Genomic DNA, 22,134 nt, shown 5'->3' with positions numbered 1-22,134 from the left:
GTCGCCATAACCTTTTGCCCGCTGACGGCTTGAGTTCACTGTTCACTCATATTTATTAGCCTGTCATGTTCTCAAGTGTAGCTGCCAGAATCAAAACACGGATAGATCATCACTTAAGGAGGGAAGTGCTCTTTAGAGAAATGTCAGCATCAAAAATCTGGAGTGGAACAGTAATTAGATGTTTGTAGAGAAACATGACAAACTACATTAAGTATATCTTGTAAGTGGTTTCAGACAATGACTATGCGAAACACACGCACACACACACACACACACACTTCTCTTTCCAGCTCACTGAGTGAGGTATATATAAAGGAGGGGGAAGGGGATGGGTGTGTGGGTGTGAGGGGAAGTTCAGTTGTGTGTTTGTGCTCGTGTTTGTGTGTGGGTGAGAGAGACTGAGTCCAGGGGAGGCGTGACTGGGGAAAACCCGTACTGGATTGAGGCTTCTGTGGGCCCCCCCCCTGACACAGCACCCAGCAAGACACCAAAAATGAGAAAATTCCCCCTGTTGTGTCTGATCTCAAAGGAGAAGTATTTGCTGGCTGTGGAGGAATTTAATAACTGTGTGTGTGTGTGTGTGTGTGTGTGTGTGTGTGTAGGCGCTTCTGAGAGCTTTTCAGCAACTCTTCAACCTACCAAGTATAGCAGGTAATTCATGGTAACGGCATAATGCATTTCTGTTTTTGAACAATTTTAATGAAGAAATGTCAAAATAATATAAAAACAAGTTTCAATACCAAATTTTGACAATTTAAATACAAATAAATACAAATAAATACATACAATTAATTAGTGGTGATAGTGCTGTACTTGAGAAACATTGTACAGGAACCTAAACTCTCTGCTGGCATCATCTTTGTCTCTACAATCTGAGGTCGACATAAATAATTAAAGTTAAAAAATGTCAAAAAAAATTACAAACTGTTGCAGTTTATAAGGTTTTACAATACATTTTTTTAAATCTCGAATGAGATTTTAACATATCTATATCACCATGGAGATGAATATTGATTTAAAATAATAATAACACATATTTGTGTATGTTATACAAATAAAACAATAAAGACCTATGACTTATAAAACAGTGCACGCAGGTAGTCTGAGTTGGCTCACCTAACCTGAAAGTGGCTGTGGTCGAAACTTTCACAAATCAAAATGAGGGACACTCACTCAAATGACCGATGAGATGGTGATAAATAATCAGAAAATCAAGCAATTACTGGTCAAAATAACACCAGTATGGAGCCATGTTCTTTTTTTAACATATCGGGCTTCAAAATTAAAAGTAGTTTTAAACAATGACATGTGACCTCTGAGCTGTAAAAGGTCAAATGCATTGTGTTTCCATGGCTTTGTTTCTATTCCTGATTTTGCGGTGGAAAAAAAAAAAAAAAGTTGAATATGTGATTGTTGCTTTCACCCTCCAGGGGCTCTCGTGTGTATGTGTGTGTGTGTGTGTGCACAGCTTTGGATGCTTTTCTATAATCGTCGCAGCGGCAATAAAATAAATAAAATAATAATCAAAAGGCGCATTCTGGTCGTCACAGTGCAAAGACGCCGAAGAAGGTCCTGCCCTCGTCCGTCTCCAGCTCGGACAGCTGGTTGGTCTCCGTCCACAGAATGTCCCCTTTCTGCAGCTGGAACGCAGCCCCCAGGTAGATGGCGTTGTACCAGCCCATCTCAGACTGCCGCTTGTTCTCTGGCATCCCCTGCTGGGCCTGACACGCCGAGCGCACCGCGCTCATCAGCGAGGCCTCGCTGCCCACGGAGTCTGAAAAGCACCAGATCCTGTGACTGAGAGGCATCAGGGTCTTCCTCGCCTCTTCCCTCTCGCCGCAGGAGACCCTGAACGACGCCTGGCTGTAGACGAAGTAGAGGCCGGTGGCGGGGACGATGATCTTGTTGTTGTCCAGCTGGAAGCCGCCCTGCGCAAACGCCTGGCCCTGACCGCTCTTCCACTGTAGCTGCGCCCCAGAGCCCCTGCTGTCCTCGTAGCTGCCTGGAGGTGGAGGGAACAGGTGTTATCTTTTTTTCATTTTGACCGACGTGAAAAAGCGTAATCGTGAATATCCCCGCTCCCCGTTTAAGTTCACCGGAACCTCTGCTATCGAGTGGAATATTTATAATTGTCATCGCTTACAATCAAAATCACTCCTCTAAATGCTAATGTGAGGAGGACTGCCGTTAAGCAAAGTTTCGCTGTGCAGAAATCTGCAATGGAATTTAAAAATCTTTTGCATTATAATAAACATATTCTGAGAGGCCCAAGCTCATCTGACACACGTGACCCTCCGTATCTTTTTTTTTTTTTCACCGCTCAGCGATTTCTTATAGGTTTTGTAGGATCCCTGTCCTCTTGATGTTTTTGCAGAGTTTAACTTTAATTTTAAAACCCACTTTCACGACTTAGTTCTGCATCACAATGCTTACGACGCACAGGATGTGAAATTGATGCGAAAGGTCCTTTTTTTTGGTCCAGTGAAGGCCGACGACTCACCTTCTAAATGGATAGCCGCCTTGGCTTTGCTGCTCATCCGCCTCAGCATGCGATGAGGTTCTGAGAGAGAGGGAAACAAATGTCAGCTTATTTTATACGATCAAAGATTGCACACAAAGATACAAAGAATTTTCTTAAAATGAAAAATAGTCACCTCTTTCTCCAGCGGTGTCCCTGCCCACCAGCGCTTCAGTTTTGCCTGATTGCATCTGTTTTAAAAAAGAGGAAAACGTGAATAAAGAGTCTCTCTCTCTCTCTCTCTAAAAGGAAAGAGTTTCAAAGTCTCTCCTCACCATGATGTCCGGCCTTCCGTTGCAGAACCAAGCCAAGAGCAGGAGGACTCCGACGCAAAGGGCAAAGAAGGAGAGGACAGCAGAAAGCTTCCACATCCAGCCGGTGGACGTCTTCTTTATCAAAACAACCCCAGTTTCCTGCAGGCCCGTCTCAACGTCATACTGGGTCGGTTTGTACTCCACCATGGTTTTGCTTGGCGATTTGGCAACGCTTAGCCGGGGCTCTCTGATGACCGTGCACTTAAGTGTTTTTCACTGCTCCTTCTCTCTATCCGTTGCGATTGTGTCTGAATGAAGTTCTGCCAGAGAGCTTGTAGTATTTATGCTGTGCCAGCTGCTTCTGCAGTAGGGAAACTCCGGTGATGTCATTCTGCTAGTGGAGTCGGTGCAAGAGGCGACGAGTGGAGGGATCCGAGCGACAGAGAGGAGAGGTGGAGGGAAGTCACAGGAGTTTTTGTGGAGTTTTATTTCCCCAAGAATCTAATGGGGATTGTGGTTTTAGGCTGGGAAAGTAGTCGGTCAGTAGTTTTGGCTGCGGAAAAGAATGACATTGTGGTCGCGAACAAGCAGACACTCATGAAACACGCACACAACTGCTGCAGATCCACGTTGAGGTTGCCGGCCGCAGACTGTGAAACGTGTGACTCCCGAGGTTAAAATATAAATCTGCAAGCAGCCAAACATCTTAGACTCATATATGAGCAGATGTTTTGAAACACCACAAAAATGTGAGATGTGTGTAAACATCCCACCTGTTCAACAGCAATGTTGTTTTGTAAATTCAGTTCAGTCGGTTTGTAGGGAAAAGTTCTAATGGTCAGTGAGAAATTGTTTTTTTTATTGTATAATAACATGTCATGCTCAATTGAAAAAAAATCCAATATATGTAAATAGCTCTTGTTTGCATTGACAAGTTGGATTATACAACATCAACAAAAGCCAAATATTCATCAATTGATTAATAAGCTAATATTGAGTTGAGGCAACTTCGATAAGCTGTAATCTATAATGATTAAAAAAGTACAAAACTCAACTCTGAATATCCTGGTTGGCATGGATTACCAAAATGGTTTTAAAATGGCATCAAAGATGGAAATAAAAAGATTGGGTAGGAATGAGCCTTTTAATGATTTCCTCATATCTACGTTAGAAACTATTATTCTACGCCTGAGACTGTCTTCCAATTGTCTCCTGACAACCATCAGGATAAACGCATCAGTTTATGGCAAGTGGACAGATCTTTAAAAACAATGTTGCCTCTTGAAAACCTTTTCTTTTTTTAGACTGATATCAGACTATTATGACGGTGTGTGAAAAGCCCCTCCCGAGGTGAAGTGAAGCTCAATAGAGGCGGATATGCTTTCTGATGTGTTTTCAGTTTCCTTACACAAAACCTCTGCCCTCTGTTTCTGCCCAGAGAGAGGAAACTCTCGAAACAGAACAAAAACATCTCAAAAAAAAATAAAAATCTCTCACTCTCTCTCCTTGTAATAGAGATGAAACTGTTTTTAAAGGACAAACCAAACAGATTTTCCCCACTTCTCCTTTTCTTTTTTTTCTTGTTTCAGTTTGCCTGTTTTGCTTTCCAAATAATCATATTCTGGGCTAAAAAAAAGGGTGCCTGTTGTCCTATACTGGAGTTTAATTCTTTAGTTACATCTATTGATATGCGCCTCTTCATCCCTTTGGTCCTCGAGGCCCGTCAGAGCTCGAGCGACGCCACGCCGAGAGTGAACTTGTGAAATGTTTAATTGTGTGACACATCGGTTGTGAAATGGCACCTCCACACCTCAGATCTACTTTTTCATTCCGGCATGCAAACAAATACCGACCGCAAGATGTTTTATGATTGATATCGTGTCATCGAGTGCACCCACGCACGCCCACGCGCAAACATACACACACAAACACACACACACAAACACACACACACACACGTACAAACTCTTGACTTGTCATCTTTCCACCTTATCCGCCCACTTCGTTTCGATTATTCAATTCAAAGCCGATTAAAAGCCTTCGACTGGTCTTGCACCTTTAAAACCCACAAAGAAAAAAATTTTCTGTTATCCTTCCAACCACCCACCTCACACACCTAGCTTTCATTCCAACACTTTGCCCCATTACCACAAGGAACCTTGGGTCGCAGGGACCGCTTACAAATATGGTGTAATTAAAGATATTTTTAAAAATAGAAGTTAGCCGGAAGGTTGGGTTGGGTGAAAGATGTGAAGCTAAAAATAGCAAGCAGATAACTTTTGAGCGTGTCTTGTCTTTACCTGCCCCCTCCCACGCTAACAGCTCCTTCACGCGATGCACCTGTGAGGCCCCTTGACATAAGCAGGAAATCCCGGTCCGGCTCCACCTGGAATGCGAAGCCGACGGAAAAAAAAAAATCCCATCGCATTCCACAGGAGAAACAAACGGCTCTTTTCAACCAAGATTGAAACGTGAGAAACTAATCCTTTCTTCAGACCTGCTTGGCCTTTTCTACCCCGCGCACCTGAGTGTCTATCAGCGTTTCCTAATTGCATGCCGCTTTTTGCGACGTGTTTGCTATAAAGCGGACGACGGCCGGGAAACTCGCCGCTCCTCCGAACGTCTGAGATGAAAGTGATACAGACATTTCATTGGAGGTTTATTTAGGATTTATTATCAAATCATTTTGATGTGTGAATGTGCTCTGTGAGTCAAAATGTAAAGGTATTGCTTGGAAATACTGGCCGACCCGCTTGCTTTTACGTATTTTATCAGCTTTGTTCGCTTGTTGCCAATGAAGTAGAATAAAAAAGCCTAAAATGCAGTTGGATTATAATGAAGACCGTGTTTTTGAGACCAAATTCCATTTTCTCCCCTCCCTTGTGTTGTCGAGGCCTATGACACACTGGAGGAGAGAAGGTGGAATTTATAACTACACATGCAAATGAATGAATAATTTAATATAGTGGCGCAGTAGTTAGTAGTAAGTGCTTAACTAACTGTTCTTAGCAAATGTCACCAGTTCCTGTAAATTCCTCCTTCACATCAGGAAGATTCGCAGATTCCTCACGGAGGATACGGTACAGATACTCATCCAGGCTCTTGTCATCTCTCGTCTGGACTCCTGCAACTCCCTGAGATGGTTATTTGGCAGAGTGGTGACTTCTGAATAGCGACTACTGGTAATTAGGATTTTTTTGGTTATTGAATTGCAACTTTTGTAAGTCGCTTTGGATAAAAGCGTCTGCTAAATGACTGTAATGTAATGTAATGTCAGAGCAAGAAGGTCCCTGGTTCGAATCCAACGGGGGCCTTTCTGCACGGAGCCTCCATGTTCTTCCCCTTTTCAGCGTGGGTGTCCGCCGGGTTTTTTTCTGTTTCCCCCGACTGTCCAAAAAACATGCAGTAGGTTCATTGGAGACCCCCAATTCTTCATACTTGTGATGGAGAGATTGAATGTTTGTATGCGTCTCTATTAGGGTTTGGACTCTTGCCACCCCGACAACCAGATAAGCAGCATCGATAATTAATTAACAAATGAATGATAAAGTTTTCTGGCTGATTGATGGCCATCGCTTACAGAATTTGAAACTGAAAACGGCTCGTAGCTCCAACCCAAGGAGATTCCACAATGATGGTGTCGCTATTCCGATGTTCTCTGTCGCGTGTCGTTGTTACCGTGTTCTTATACGCAGTTTTGTCGTATGACTGCATCTGGACCAAGGGAATTATATCAGATAATACAACAACAAAATGGTTAAAGCAAAAATAACAGAGGAAGTGTTCGGATTTGAACTTCACCGATGAGCTTTATGCTGTAACTGAAAAATTAAGATAGAAATAAGATTGAATTGAACTAACATTTGGCAGTCTGCTGGAAAATCAGCTCATGACGATCACCTTTATTCATTTTCTGAAATGAATAAAATAACATGTTCGTAATATTCAGCATATGTGCTCCCGTCATTACAATTGTTATCATTACTATTTTAATTTTTTGAAATATTTCTTTAAATCCTTTAAGTCCAATTGCTAAATCACTGTTATTGTTTTCTTCTTCTTTTCTTTATTGAACTTCTGAGTAACTGAGTAGCCAGTGAGTCACAGTACCACTGCAGGAAATGGCAGGAGGAAAAAAGGGGAAAGTGAAATCAGAAGGAAAGAAAAATGGCAGTTAGTAAAAAAAAATCAATAACGGCGTCAGTGTGCATGCACACGGAGAAGGAAAGCGGAGAGAGGCCCGGTGCATCTGCGGAATTTCCCCCTGCAGTCTGTATCTGAAAAATGCCCTCTTTTGTTCTTTACGGATTTTTGTTCACGGATTGCATCACAGAATCCAAGGATTGTAAGGTCAACGTGCAATTGCACTCAAGACACATTACCTCACCGACAGGATGGAGTGAACGAAGCGCAAGGCGGGCGGAGAAGGAGGGGGAGGAAGCGGGGAAAGGAAGCTGGTGTATGAGAAACGAGGTGTCCCATTAAGAGGAGGGAATTCATTGCCGTATTTCTCCAGTGACACAGTTGTTTGTGCCAATCAGTTAGAAACAAACAACATGTCACAGTGTTTTCAATGTTTTCCTGCCCGTCAGTGGTTGCATCCGCGGGTGAACGAACCAGGCCACAGATGGTGGAAGGAACAAACCTCAAATCATACTTACGATTCGGGTTGTAATCCAGCTCTATCAACCAGGGCTAAGGTGAAACTAAGAACTTATCTGGGTTCCTGGTTTTTGAATTATCAAGCCTCCCATATTGAAAACATTTACTTTGCAAAACTATCTATTGTGTCAGGAAATTATTATCCATTCAATCCAAGTGGAGGTTCTTTTCTTTAAACATATGAAAGGTCAAACGGTGTGTGTGTTGGTGTTTGTGTGTTGGAATGCATATTGAACGAATTTGATGTAGATTAGATGCTGACAAAATCTGACTGATATTATACCGTCTATGACTTATTTTGTTCATTAACCAAAGATAATGTGTGGCTTTAATTTTAAAGAGATTTTGGAAGATATGATGACATTGTTCCCCCACCTGATTTTCTGTTCCAGCTGAAATTTGATATATCTATCCTTTATTTATTTATGTCTTAATAATTTTTGATTTACAACCTCTGATCTTAAATGGAAAGCTGTTTGACACAAACTGTTTACGTTATCTTGTTTTGACAGATAATTACTGGGTAGTAATGGCAAAACTCCAGAGCATGGTAATTTTACTGAATCTGGCATACATGTTACATTTAGCAAGTCAAGGTTTTGTCCACCAATTTTTTCAAGGGAATATAATATTCTGAAGTGTATATATACACACACATCACACAGAGTCCCATCTGATGTCTTTTGCTTTTAGGTGCCTTTTACTTTCATTTTACAGCATACTTTAGCTTTTACTCTCCCTCCCTGTTCAAACTGTCAGTCGTCTTTCAGGTCCAGCTGTCTTTTATTTTCATCTGGCTGCCGTTTTTAAACTTCTTTTTCCTTCAGCACATCAAATCCTTCAAAAATCCAAAGGCCGATTTCAAATGAAATCGACCATTTCAGCAACCGGCGGAGGATTCCAAGGCAGAGCGATTTTTTTAAGCCAGTGCATTTTTGGGCCAGACTATGCTGTGTATGTGAGAGTATGTGTTTTGTTTACGTTGCAAGACCTCCAAAGTTTCTTATTTAAAAGTGATGAAATCTTGTGACTGAATAGTTTTTCTAGATCTGCCAGAGAAACTAATAAATAACATCTCGACCTTGCAGTTCACCTGCAAAAGCTTGACATTTAGCCATTTAAATTATACTTAATGTAAGTTAGCGGACTAGCTGATGGGCTTGTGTCACAGTTTTACTGATTTTAGTTTTTATATTGGTTATTGTAATATGGTATTTACATGCAAAATTTGTGATACCTGAATAACCGCAACAAGTGCATTATTTTTTGTTAGTTGAACAGATATAATCAAAACCTGTGGGCTGGGGCTAGATTTGAAATGCAAATTTATACTTGAAAATGAAAAGATCATACAAAGCACTTTGCCCACAAATCTCATTCAGAAAAATTCAGTAAAATCCCACATACAATCTCAAAAGAGATCACTATTAAACGTTTTAATCAGAAAAATTGTAAAATCAAAATACCACCAACCTTTAAGACAAAGGCACCAAATTATATTTAGAATTAGGATTTTTTTTTGATATCACAGTTTCATTCAGTATTACTGTTACACAATTTCTAATTTGTCCGTATCAATCTGCAGTTTTAGTAACGATGCAGTAAAGTTACACAGCAGAGTGCAAAATTGCATCAGTACAATATAAGACTGTGCAGTCAAACCAGAAATTCTACTCTGCTGTGTTGCTATAGCGGTACCACTTCACTGAAAAATTTCACAAAGGTTTGCTTTGATGGTAAAATTTCCCACCTTCATGCAGAAGAGAAATTTTAAGAAAACCCCAACTCACAGCAGGAAAGGGGAAAGAGTATGTCATTGTTGGGAGAGTGATTTAAGGGGAAGGAGTTGACTGGGTCACATGTGAAGACTTGTATGCTCAAAGGGGAAAAAAATTCCCTTGTCCCTTGACTTTCAAAGAGATTAACTCATCATAATGCAGTTATAAAGACGGAAATCAGACAACGTGAGAATCTCAGGAAACGGTGGAGAGGTACTCCACAAGCCAAACGAGAATATTTAATTTAAAAATCAAGTGGTGGGCGAGCCGATAAGTGACACACGGTCGATCCAAGAAAATAAACCTGCAAATTTGAGACCAAATCTTAAGACCAAACTTAAAACCAAAGCAGTTAGACAAAATTAGTAAGATAGATAGATAGATAGATCGATAGATCGATAGATCGATAGATAGATAGATAGATAGATAGATAGATAGATAGATGGTACATTCACAGTATGCCTATGGTTTTTATTCCTCCAGGTTGTGGGAAACCTTGTCTATTAAGGACATTTCGTGTCTCGTCTGAGAGGCTTCTTTGTACATATACATAATGACATGGGTAAGTACATCATGGATGTCATAGAGAATAGATTTATGTATAGAATGAGATGAATATTTCACTGGGAAGTCACTGACGATCATTTAATTTGTGTATGAAGTATGTAAGTGACAGTGATGTTTGAGTGTGTTCCCATGGAGTGCGAGAGATTTTGCAGGTGCCTCAGTGCAGCTCTTTGCAAGCACATGTAACCAGGGCGGATGATTGTACCGTCTTATTGCGCCGTGCACGGACGGTTTCCTGGTTGGCTCCTTCAGACATACAAGCTGCATGAATATGTTGCTCGAGCTGCTTTTGAGATTGTCAGGAGGGGAGTACATAATGTGGGTTGAGAATTCTCTGCAAAGGAAACCATTACATCAAATTCATTGAAATATTGATCACAGCTGATTTTATATGTATAAACCTTCAAAACAAGACATGATGAAACTGATGGTAACCACTGCAGACATCCTCAGGCTTGACACAACATGCTGTATCTTGACTTAGAAAAACATATAACTTTTATGAAGTGAAGAACGGAAAATGCCATTGTGAAAAACGGAAGTCAGAAAAACATGCAATCTCTTTGCAAATAAAACCATATCGGTTTAGATACATTTTTGTACAGAGACTTGCTGATCCTCAATACAAATGGGGTGGTCAGAGGGGAGCTCATCACGGCCTCTGCCAAAATTAAACAGTGATCAATATGTCAGTTTGACAATAGCGAGCTTTCACATATTTATTTGGTTCCTCACATGGTGGTTGTTGTGAAAACAAATAAAAAAATTAGTTGACTGGTTGACATTTGTTGACTGCTGTTTATGGTGTCAGTGTCAAACATTTCCTGGTGTGGTTTTAAAGCTCTCACATGGCCAAAATGAAATGTCTTCTGAATGTTAACACTGAAACAGTGTGAGAGTTCAATCAGATTCCAATTAATATGGTGTCTCATATCAGTCAGTTTGTTTTTTACAGTTATCTTGACACAGAGATCCAACACCTGAGGTCTGATTGTTTTCCAACAGTAGTCCTGACAATGACGGTGTATTACAAAACACTACATGAGGTTTATGCAGTCCACAGAATTGGAAGACACGTAATGTAATTTGCTCATAGTCCCGTAAGCAGAAAGTGGACTTGATTCAGTTTCTAAGAATTGCTTTTGGCTGCACCTGTGAAACAATAAATAAATAAAATGCAACGAAGTACAGTGAGAGGTTGAAATTCAGCTCTGTCAGATTTGACCATGTTCGATCACTTTCTGAGCTGAAAGGAACCTATGAAATTATTATTTTCAGATTTTCCCAGTCATCTGCTACTCACACTTCTTTGTTTCACTTCTCCAAGGCTCAGATGACCCAGTGAATTGTACAAACTTAGCAGGGAGGGAAAAAGCACTGATCATTTGTTTTTGAATGATAATTACAGAATTAAAGCACTGATATCTCAAGTTTGTTTTTAGATACAGAAAGGCTGAGTTTGCTTGTGATTTGAACAGAAACAATGTACATAAAAAATAAATGCATCCATTCTGGCTATTGTGCTGTTTTATTAAAAAATAAATTATTGCACCCTCCCACTTGAACAATCATTTAATGTGTACAGCTCATTAATTAATTGCGAGACTCTAGTTGATGGAAAAATCAAAACACAATCGATAATATTACATTAAAATCAAACATTGCAAAAGAAGACCCGAAAAACTGTAAATGATGGCCTTCAAATTAACAATAAATATACTTTAATAAATAAACAAACAGACAAATGAGGGGAGAAAAATACGTGGTGAGTTTGGTCAATTTAGTTAATTGATTGAAAACTACAATCAGATTTCTCACTTCAAAATAAAGATGCCCTAAAATATTTATCACCCTAAAATATTTATTAGCCTCACCCCCCCCCCCCCCCCAAAAAAAAAAAAAAATTAAAAAATGATTAAATAAATGTATGTATCTATGTATATAGTCTGGATCTTTGGTGACAGTTGCACTTCCTGTGAGTCGGTTTGGATAGAAGCGTCTGCCAAATGACTGTAATGTAATGTGATGTAATGTAACAAAAAAAAAAATTATAACATGGGAAAATTTTGCAAAAGAAAACGTTAGGTTGTATTGTTTCATCCACCACCCAAACAGTCACATGATGACCAATTGGTTCGTCACATGCAAACACATGTTACATCAGCTACAGTGTAATCTAAAAAAAAACAATAAATCACTTACTTTGAAACGGGAAGAATTTTACATCATCCTTACTTTGAATCATTTGATTGATATTTAGAAATACAGTATTTCCGCGCTTCATAATGACATAGTTATTTCAGCCTCAGTGCAGCAAAAGCCGGTGTCATCCTGAGCTGGTCTCAAGCATGGAAAAATGCAGAGGGTTGTGTCAGGAAGGGTGTCAGTCAAGGCAACAACAGCCGCCATTGTTGCCGATTAACCTACAGGGTGTAAGTGGAAGTTGGGCTACCGTGGGTCGTAGAAGGAGAGGAGAAAGGCGTGTTCGGAAGCAGATAGAGAAGAGAAAAGACAAGGGTCTGGGACTGAGAGTAGGGACTTTGAATATTGGGATGATGATGGTAAGAAAAGCTAGCGAGTTGATGGATGGAAGTTGGGAAGGTGGTTATACTGTGTGTCCAGGACACCAGGTGGAAAGATAGGAAATCTAGAAGCTTAGGAGCTCGTCCTGATGATATACCTGTGGAGGTACGAAGTGTCTAGAGGTGGCAGTCGAGTTTCTGGTCAGATTAATCAATCAGATATTGGAGAGTGAGAAGATATCTGAGGAACGGAGAACAAGTGTAGTGTGCCCTTTTTTAAGAATAAGGGATATGTGCAGAATTGTGGTAAGTATAGAGGGATAAAGTTGATGGGCCATACAATGAAGTTCTGGGAAAGAGTAGTGGAAACTAGACCGAGAGCAGAAGTCGACATCGAGGAGAAGCGAGAAAGCAGAGCTGGGTGTAGCAGAGATAAAGCTGTTGAGTTTCTCTTTGGGAGTGACAAAGATGAATAGGATCAGAAATGAGTCCATCAGAGGGACAGGAGAGAAGAGGATACGGAGAATAGGTTTAGATGGAGGGGGTTTATTCACTGTGGCGACCCTTGAGGGGAAAAGCCGAAAGGAAAAGGAGAAGCTAATGGTATAACGAAGGTACATCGGCGTGTTAGAGACAGGAAGTCACCGTTCTGTCTCACAGGCAATGTGTGAGCCATTACCGGCACAATCTCTTCATAACGTCATCACTTGTTCCATTTCCACAATGTATGTCACCATGTTTCTAATAGTTTTTAGTTAACTATACCTTCTTTTTGAAATTCTGCATGAACATTCCAGTTTATGTTCACTTATCTGAGTCATATACAGCACAATGCAGACAGCTGTGTCAATCATACACGCCATACGCACCACCCTTTAAAGTAGAATCAAATAAATGAACATGCTCTAATATAAGAAAATGCTCTTTTGTTTTTACTTTAACGAAGATGCATTTATGAAAATGATCACAAATTAAGTCTGTAATTGTTGTAAATGTTGGTTTCCCTAAAGACATTGGCGCTCTAAACCTTTCATACATGTTATTTTGACATTTTTTTTATTTATTTCTAGTCTTCTAGTCCATCTGGAAGCAAATCCTTGAGCCCAGCAGGTCTAATTGAGCTTATAGGCGCCCCAGAATGTGTTATCTGTGAGGAAATCTCCGTTGATGTTTAAGCTGATGCTGTCCCCCTGCTTCATAATGACAACCTTAGCCACCCACACCGAACCCACCATTGTGGGTGAGTAGGTCCCCTCAACCAGCTTCCTTTTCCTTTTACCCAACGTGGCATTTCTAAACAAAACCACTGATTTAGTCTTGTTCTGCACTGGGTGTTCTCTGAAGGTGACGTGGGCGTAGAGAAGGGTGACACTGTCCCTCAGGCAGACGATGGAGTTGTTCTGCAGGATGAAGGAGCAGGACTCACATTTGGTGAAGTTGTCCTCCCAGAAAGGAAATGTAGCTGTAGGGGATTAGTTAAACAAACATTGAGCTGGAAAGGCTTTTTGTGCTCTTCAGGCAGTGACTCATTGATTTGGTTCAGGTTTTGTGTCTGTAACTTTACTTCCACAGAGGTTTAAAGTTTGTTTTCTTGAAAGGTTAAACAGCCCCCAAATATATCACACTTTAATGACCTCACGCTTCCGAAGCATTTTACACTGGATGGCATTCACCGATTTACACACACATACAAACTCTGATTTTGGCAGGGCTGCCATCCAAAGCGCTAACTAGATAATAGTGAGTCACTTGGGGTTCGATAGCTTGCCCGAGTCACATGTGCAAAAGTACTGACTCTTCGACATGCAGGCTGGAAGGGCTGGGGACCGCATGCATTCAAATTAAAAAAATAAATGAAATAAATTTTAGAAAAATATAAAGATAACAAAAACAATTCCTAACACCCCTCCCTCTAGTTGCATCTCTATCCATCTATCTTTCTATATGTCTCTCCAGCTATCTGTTAGTCTGGCTTTCGTTTCTGTTATAATCCTGTTTTTTCCCTGGTCATTATTTAATCTTTAATGCATCATTTTAGAAAAGGTTAATACTTAAATCCTTACATTTATATTTGCTTACAGACACTTGGAGCCTTCAGCGAATCCATGAACCAACACACACACATCTAACTTGTTCATGTGCAACATTATCTTTATACTAAAAAGACCAGTTGGTCTTCGGATTCCAAACAAAGTAACCAGCCCTAGTACTGCCTAGAAACGTGCTACTTTTGTTGGCAGCAATTTCTGCCATGTTTGTCTGTGATATAACGTAGGATTCAAAATGAGCAAAAAAAAAGGAGCTGCAAGCACTTGTGTAAAAAGAGTCTGACATTTTGTCTGGATGATTAAAAAAACATTTAAATTCCCATTGCAGTGGATACATCAGGGACTACGATGGAAAGGTTAAGTTTCCACCCAGGAGATCGAAACAGTTCTTGCCTCAGTCATACAGCTCCCTCTACTGACAGCATGATGCTCCTCCAAGCTCTTGAGAGCAGAATTCACTTCCTTCGACTGAACCAGGTTTCCTGGAATCTTGATCAACAACCCACACCAATTTAGTGGAAAAACAGTGACATTTCTGTTCAAAGAAACAAGTTTCAATGAAATTCTCCTGCTTGGTATTGACCCTATTTTGGAAACTGTTTTGTGTGTGAATGGTAGATCTGGAGATGAACTCCTTAGTTTGGTATATCACCTGTGGTATCGGGAGCCCAAGTTCATCTAGTCATGAATCACACACACAAACACACACTCCCAAACACTCTCTTGTAGATGTGATCCTTCTGTAATAAATTTAGACTGTACCATTTTATGTTCAATATCTTGAACATGAAAAAATATTGAACACTAAAATTTAGGATCTAGATACGAAACTCTGAAATCTCAAAGCACTCTAAAAAATACTTTTCTTTTATTTAAAGTCATGATCATACAAGCACAAATAAACACACACACACACACACACACACACACACACACACACACACACACAAAATGACTAGTTTCAAACTTGGAAGGAATAGAGGACTTACAATTCTGGCACATCAGCTCGATGTAAGATGGAGAAGATTCTGAAGAGGAAATTACTTGAGTTAGTATGTGCAACAATTGTGTAACCTTTTTTTTGCATCAAATTGTATTTAAACTTGAGTAAATACCCAGATGATTTCTGATATGTGTGTCTGTGTGTGAGAGACATCTGATGGTGAAATAGAATCATGACTAGCAATAGCAACTCACCAACTCAACACACCAAGAGGAATAGTTAGTGCAGCTAAAGGTTAAAACTGCCAGGATGAGAATTTAACTCATGGTTAACAGCAGGATGAAAGAATACATGCAATTGCACTTCACTGTTTCAATAGAAAATGTGGTATCACATAGAAAAAGAACATGCCAAGTACCGAAGCAACAATTAGCTAATTAGCTAATTAGCTAATCGTTGCTGGTTAGCTAATTAGCTAATTAGCTAATTAGCTAACCAGCTAATAAGAGAATATGAAGCATTTGTTAAAATCGCAGGCAGGCGAAAACAGCACTTGTTTGGGCACATCACCAGGAGACCAGAAACACTAACCCACAGTGAAATGCACGGTATGGTTGAAAGAAAAATAGGGATTAGTGTAGTTTATTGCATAAGAGATGCACAGTATCGACTAAAATTGCATTATATTGTGTCCTGATTGAAGTGTCCCATTATGAACTATGGGAGTGACCTGACTTGACATGACAACTGACTGAGTGAGCTTTTGTTTAAAATGGAAAAAAACAACAACTTTGATTTGGAAAATTTTTAACCTTTCAAACTAGAAACTAGACAGTAAGCCCTTTGGTTTCAAATGAGGAAATGGAATTTTTTTAGAAAAAGAATTTTCCATTTACAGACCTGTTTGACTGAAGGGTTTCCTTGTCGACGTGGTGACTCCACCCTAAGACAACGGGAAAATGATGAGCACTACTAAAATTATATTATAATACTAACTATTGACTGTTATTGGATGTTTTTACGCCACCTATTATATTGATGTATTGAAAATCAGTCTGGAGGTATGGAGATCTTAATCAAACAAACCGACTAAGATCACTTGTGCAAACATTTATCATTCATTTACTGTACAAAATCAATCTGGATGTACAGTAACTGTAAACCTTCAGTTTACAGCGGCAGGTTTCCTAATTTTCATCCAAATTAAAAAAATATATTCACAAAAACTGGAAAAGTTGACCAATAATACTTTCATGTATGTTGCATACATACACACAGTTAACTTGACAGGCTTTCCAGTAAAATGTATAGTTGGATATGTATATGTTAGATATGTTGTGATGATAATCTAGCAATACAGTGAACATATTCGAGTGTTTACACTGTACAAAAATACTTCACAACCCTTTATTTCTTTACATCCAAGTGTGATTATTTTGTTTTTTTATTTTTTTGATGTTTACTACTGTGATATCTTTTCATTTCAACTGTCCACTCTGGTTTCATCTCCAAGAGCAAATGCAGACAGCTACCTTCATTTGTTTCAGATTGATGATAATGTATGCTGTTGTGAACAACCACGCCACAGTGAGGAGACAGCACCACACCACCAGCACCTGGTACTGACTGCAGGACCTCGACTGACCCGGCATTCTGTCAAACACACACACAAACAAACACACAATGGTTTTGTCACTGACCTTTGAACTAGTCAAGCCACAACCATAAAGACTGGACTAGTACCATGCCCTTTGCAGGCATCTTTAATACTTAATCAGACATGACTAATCTCCCATGAGAAACATATCTGCAGGGCTGCTTTAATTCCTGAGTCTGGCAGAGAATCAGCATTGACATCATATGAAAATAATGTTTCTGTAGGTTTTCTTCTTTTCCTTTCCTTTTCCTTTCAGCTGTTCCCCTCAGGGAGGGGCACAGTAAATAATCCACCTTCATCTCATCCCATTCTCTAAATTCTCTTCCCTTGTTTTACTACATCCATACATGATTCCATTGAGGTCTTCTCAGGCTCCTGTTTCAGTAGTTTGCAATACATAAACTAATGATCTCCTTTTGAATCTATATTACTTACTAATTTCTTGCTAACAATAATTATTTTTTCCACACATTATCTATACCCCTTAGTCTTCATTCAGGTCACATAGGGGCTGAAGTCTATCCCAGCTGTCCTTGGATTCACCTTGGACTGGCCGCCAGTCAATCATAGGGATGCATGCAGAGACATTCAACCATTCACTCTTTCATTTGTACATCTGGGCAATTCAGCGCCTCCAATGAACCTACTGCATATTTTTAGACTGTGTAAGGAACCGGAAAACCTGGAGGACACTTATGCAGATTTTGTTGCATTTTCACATTTTTTTTTGTTTATTTATAATGGCAGATTGTGAAAGTTGATAGTAAGTATTGAAATACCACTGTAATCTAAGTATAGCAACTATTTCAGGTGAAACTAAAATATCATCAGCAACAAAAAGCCCAAACTGAAGAAGGAGCAGATTAGTAGCTTAAAATATTATTATACATTGTTTGCTTCCCATAAACCAGAGTAGGACTTACAACATTGATACAAAAACTTGAATAGCTGTGATTCACCATCTTCTTTTGTTTGAATGAATTGTGTTGTTACCATTTCATGACTCACTTTGGAGGAACATTTTGGAGTTTTCCAAAAAGCATACGGTACAATGCATAATCCACCGCTGTACATTTCAAAACACTTGTAGAAAACTCTTTAAAATAAAAAAGCTTGACAAATTCAAATTTCTTGGACATATGTTTAGCAATTGACAGCATGACGGTATTACTCATAATTATTGTATCGATTAATGATTTTGATTTTATATCCAATCATATCTAAGGCACGTTGTTGATGTAAAACTGCGACCATAATGCATCCAGTAACCAAGACATTCATATTTTTTTCTTCATTTTCAATCCAGCACCATATGATTTTGGTTAACTGGCTATGGACTTCGCAAATGGCTGAATGTTAAGTCATCAAAACCTCATTATGTAAGAAAAAGTTTAAGCCTTGGAAACTCTAACAGTGCAGTACTTATCATAGCTTTTACATCCCAGCAGCAAGAGCTTTTTTTTGCTGGCAGCAGCAAGGACTCCTTAGAAACAGGCAACATTAGTAATAGAATTTCTCTGGCAGAGACTCACCCAGTGTGTTTCACTCTGCTGCTGCTGATTTGTTACCTCTCTCCACTCATATATATATATATATATAGAGAGAGAGAGAGAGAGGTTTTGAACTTGGAGGGTAGATGAGCTTGTGAGTTTGGTTACTCCTGAGTACAAATTATGTTTGGCTGAGAGTGAATTGGGAGTGGCTTGATCTGGTGAGACAGCGTTTTGGTTTTTTTTTTTTTTTTTCAATTTTGAAATACTTGATGAGATGTAAACTGTTAATATATACCTGTGAGGGGTTTGGTTTTGACCTTCTATGACTTGCAATGACATATTTAATGCAGTGGGCAGAGTGTGAAATACCAGATCTGGCTATTTATATTTGGCATTTATTCTCAAAATCAATCAGAAAAGGGACTTTTTTTCTACAAGCTGCCTTTGTTCAGTCTTGACCTGATGTATAAGGGGGAAATACATCCATCACCACTTGATTACATCATCTAGATACACTCTCTGCCTGGTCTATCTTACTCCAAAGTCCATTTCTATGAGAAAATTGTGACCCATTTGTGCTGTGGTTGTATATACGATTTAAGAATATAAAAATTTGTATTTATTTAAAGTAGCCAAATCCATTTTGTTTTTTCAGCCAGTTTATTTTAAGCTATTTTGTAGTTCAATTGAGATCAGTATTCAGGGGAATTTACAATGGCCACGGAAAGTCACTGCATGAATTATGGACCTTTATCTATTTAAGAAAAAAAAATTCTGCATTTAAAGAAAAACTATTGAAAGTTTATGCAAGGACATTTATTTCAATTCTTGAAAGATTGTAACTTAATTAGTTAGTTGTTTCTCAAAAATAGGAATCTATATGAATTGTGCAATTTTACAAGTTACAAGTGCTTGTTTGCTTTGCAAAGCATATCTTAAAGCAGAGGTGCCACATAGGGTGGGATTCAAGGGCGCATGACTGAAAGGCGTCCTAAAAACAATTATGTTTTATTTATTTACATTTTTTGTGTCAAGGGCTCGGGGAGATTTCATTCTATGGCATCCCGAAACCCCTGGTTACAAGGTGACAAGTCCCAATTATAATTTATTGCAGTATAAATTTCAATACATTAGACTTGGCTATCAGCCCTTGTACCTGCTGTTGTTGAAACCTGTGTCACACGTCATCCAATGGATGACATCTGACTTGAAGTTCATGCTGAGGGACAGTAATTCTGCCTTAAAATGAGGTGACACTGCGCTGCACAGTTTGGTCATATCCAGTCGAAAGATGTGGCTCAAAGAGGCAGAAGAAGCCTCTAATGCAGGGGTGGGCGAACTACGGCCCGCGGGCCACATCCGGCCCGTTGGTCTTTTTAATCCGGCCCACCAAAGATTGGTACAAAATTCATACTTGATGTGAATAATTGAATGATTGGATCAATGAGTGTGGGAGCTCGAACGGGAGAGTATTTCATTTTTGGAGATGAGGATTTTCCTAAGCTGAATGACACAGAGTGGCTTTGTGATTTAGCCTTTACTGTGGACATACTGACACACATGAATGAGCTGGACATGAAGCTACAAGTGTTTGTGCATGAAATGAAAGAAAACGTCAGAGCCTTCAAAACCAAGCCGGTTTTATTTTCAAAGCAAATGTCAGACAATGTTCAGACAAATGTCAGATGAGTCTGATATGTACTGTTAACAAATGTGTTTTTTATTTTTATTTTTTATTTTTTATATGTATCGTATCTTGTGTGGACCCAGCCCATCTGTCAAAATTTAAAAGTCAATGCAGCCCCTGAGCCAAAAAGTTTGCCCACCCCTGCTCTAATGGCTACTAGAGGTGGCCATGTACAGACGCAAAATCTCAATAAATAGGAATTTAGCAAAGACCTGACCACCTACCATAGCAACACCTCCCTCTCTGTTTGCTTTAAGAGTAGCTTTCTCCAGCATTGCACCAAACCTTTAACAGCTGTGAGGCATTTGCCAAGGTTGCATGAGAAAACATGGGAAAGCCAGCGTAAATATCTGCATATCTGTGGTGCTCATTTTCATAGTCAAGAAGTGTTTTGAGAGACTTAAAATCCATAAAGTTACCACTTTATCCTTTGGCCTTTACACTGTAGTGTCAGTGCTGTCATCTGTTTTGAGGTAGGTCTATGGGAAGTACAAATACTGCTTGACAACAGAATGAAATTTGCTGTATGGTGCAAGATTGAAATCAAAGACTTTGGTACGAATTATGAGGAAGATATTTTGGCATTTCCTACAAATTGCAACAAACATCTTGCTAAGATGAAAAATCACAGAATGAGGTACAATAGAAAAGATGAGATCTAATTTTCGAAAACGTTCATCCCTTTGCAGACCTGAAGTTTTTTGTATTTATACTTGTTTTTGAATTAGATGAGATATGGCAAGTATGGTTATATGAGACTGTATGAGATAAGAGAAAATGACAGAGATAGGAAGCTACAATATATAAAATGTTTATATGTACATATGACAATATCAAAACGAGACAATGTTATCATAGTACCCCCCAGAATTAAAATCTGTGACTACCAATATTGGAAAGAAACTGAAAAAATGCAAATCAGCTGGGATATATAGGAAGGACGTGTAACATTGGGGTGTGAGGAACAGTAGCCTGGGCTGTGACACAACGTTATACATGGCTGGCTTTCCTGGGGATGAAAATGAAGAGTTCAGTGTCAGAAGGATCGATAGCATGATTTCAGAGAGGATGTGGCCTCAAGGATGATTTTAAAAACAAAGCAAAAAGAAATGTCAGTGAAAGCAGATTTGAGGATTGAAGACAGACCTTTAAGTTAGAGAGTGAGAGGGTCAATTTCAGTTTCCCTTCAATGTTCTCAATTTTATATTCCATGGGACATCCCCATCCCACACGCCACTCTCCCCTGAGATAAATGAAATACCATGAACTGTCCTGTACTTTTTCTTAGTCAGAGATGCAAAAGCACAAACAAAAGCACAACAAAAATATCTACACATCTAATGATTACTCTGAAAGTTACCTGTTTGATGAGAGCACAAGGACAACAATGTCTTTTTTCACGTCTCCAAATGATTCAGAGCATAAAGGTCGGCTAATGGAGCTACCGTGGCATAAAAGTAAAGCTTAATGTTGCTGCAGTGAATAAGAAAGTAGTTTAATATGGTTTTGGATGTCTGCACTCTTAGTGTGAAGTTACACATGATCTCCATTTATTACGGCAAATTATGCATTTGTGTCAGATGGATTTTTTGACAGATGGAAAGAAGTGGGCAATTGTGGCAACCTATGCTCTCACCACAAACGCATGCACATACGTACACACACACGCCAACACGAAGCATCTTAAACACTTCAACATCATTTTAACCTCCTGAGACACAGGCTTTCGTTGACTACACAATTTTATTTACCCGGATAAGTTGAAACAACTAAGCATGTATATGAAAATGAAGAGGTGTTTGCGAAAAAAAAACAAAAAACTCCCTGTTCCTCATATCAGAACAATGACTGTCTGACAGTTACACCAACAAGCGAAAAGTTAATTGAATTTTGTTTTCCTTTCCAAATAACCCAGAGTCCAAGAAGCTTAATTGTCTTCATCTTGTTTTTGTGTGGTTTTTTTTTGTTAATTGCTTCTTCCTTTTCCCATTTCGATATGGTGATG

General features: G+C 39.3%; 2 protein-coding genes across 2 annotated transcripts; both read right to left on the bottom strand.

The window, feature by feature from the left end:
• Positions 1-802: 802 nt before the first annotated feature.
• Positions 803-3,129, bottom strand: tnfb (tumor necrosis factor b (TNF superfamily, member 2)). The gene is made up of 4 exons (XM_086154357.1): positions 2,794-3,129; positions 2,655-2,709; positions 2,501-2,560; positions 803-2,002 (listed from the first exon to the last, which is right to left on the bottom strand). The coding sequence occupies exons 1-4, from the start codon at positions 2,977-2,979 to the stop codon at positions 1,545-1,547; spliced, it is 759 nt and encodes a 252-aa protein (XP_086010483.1). The 5' UTR covers positions 2,980-3,129; the 3' UTR covers positions 803-1,544.
• Positions 3,130-13,413: 10,284 nt separating this feature from the next.
• lta (lymphotoxin alpha (TNF superfamily, member 1)) lies at positions 13,414-18,652 on the bottom strand. The gene is made up of 6 exons (XM_086154411.1): positions 18,482-18,652; positions 16,825-16,945; positions 16,193-16,235; positions 15,547-15,593; positions 15,339-15,423; positions 13,414-13,763 (listed from the first exon to the last, which is right to left on the bottom strand). Exons 2-6 carry the CDS (start codon positions 16,942-16,944, stop codon positions 13,414-13,416), a joined length of 645 nt encoding a protein of 214 aa, XP_086010537.1. The 5' UTR covers position 16,945; positions 18,482-18,652.
• Between the last annotated feature and the right edge of the window lie 3,482 nt (positions 18,653-22,134).

This window comes from Fistularia commersonii, chromosome 10 (genome assembly GCF_037954325.1).
Source record: "Fistularia commersonii isolate RoL2024-O1a breed Wild chromosome 10, RoL_Fcom_v1.0, whole genome shotgun sequence".
In the NCBI taxonomy this organism is placed as follows: domain Eukaryota; kingdom Metazoa; phylum Chordata; class Actinopteri; order Syngnathiformes; family Fistulariidae; genus Fistularia; species Fistularia commersonii.
This window is presented reverse-complemented; position numbering and strand designations above follow the sequence as displayed.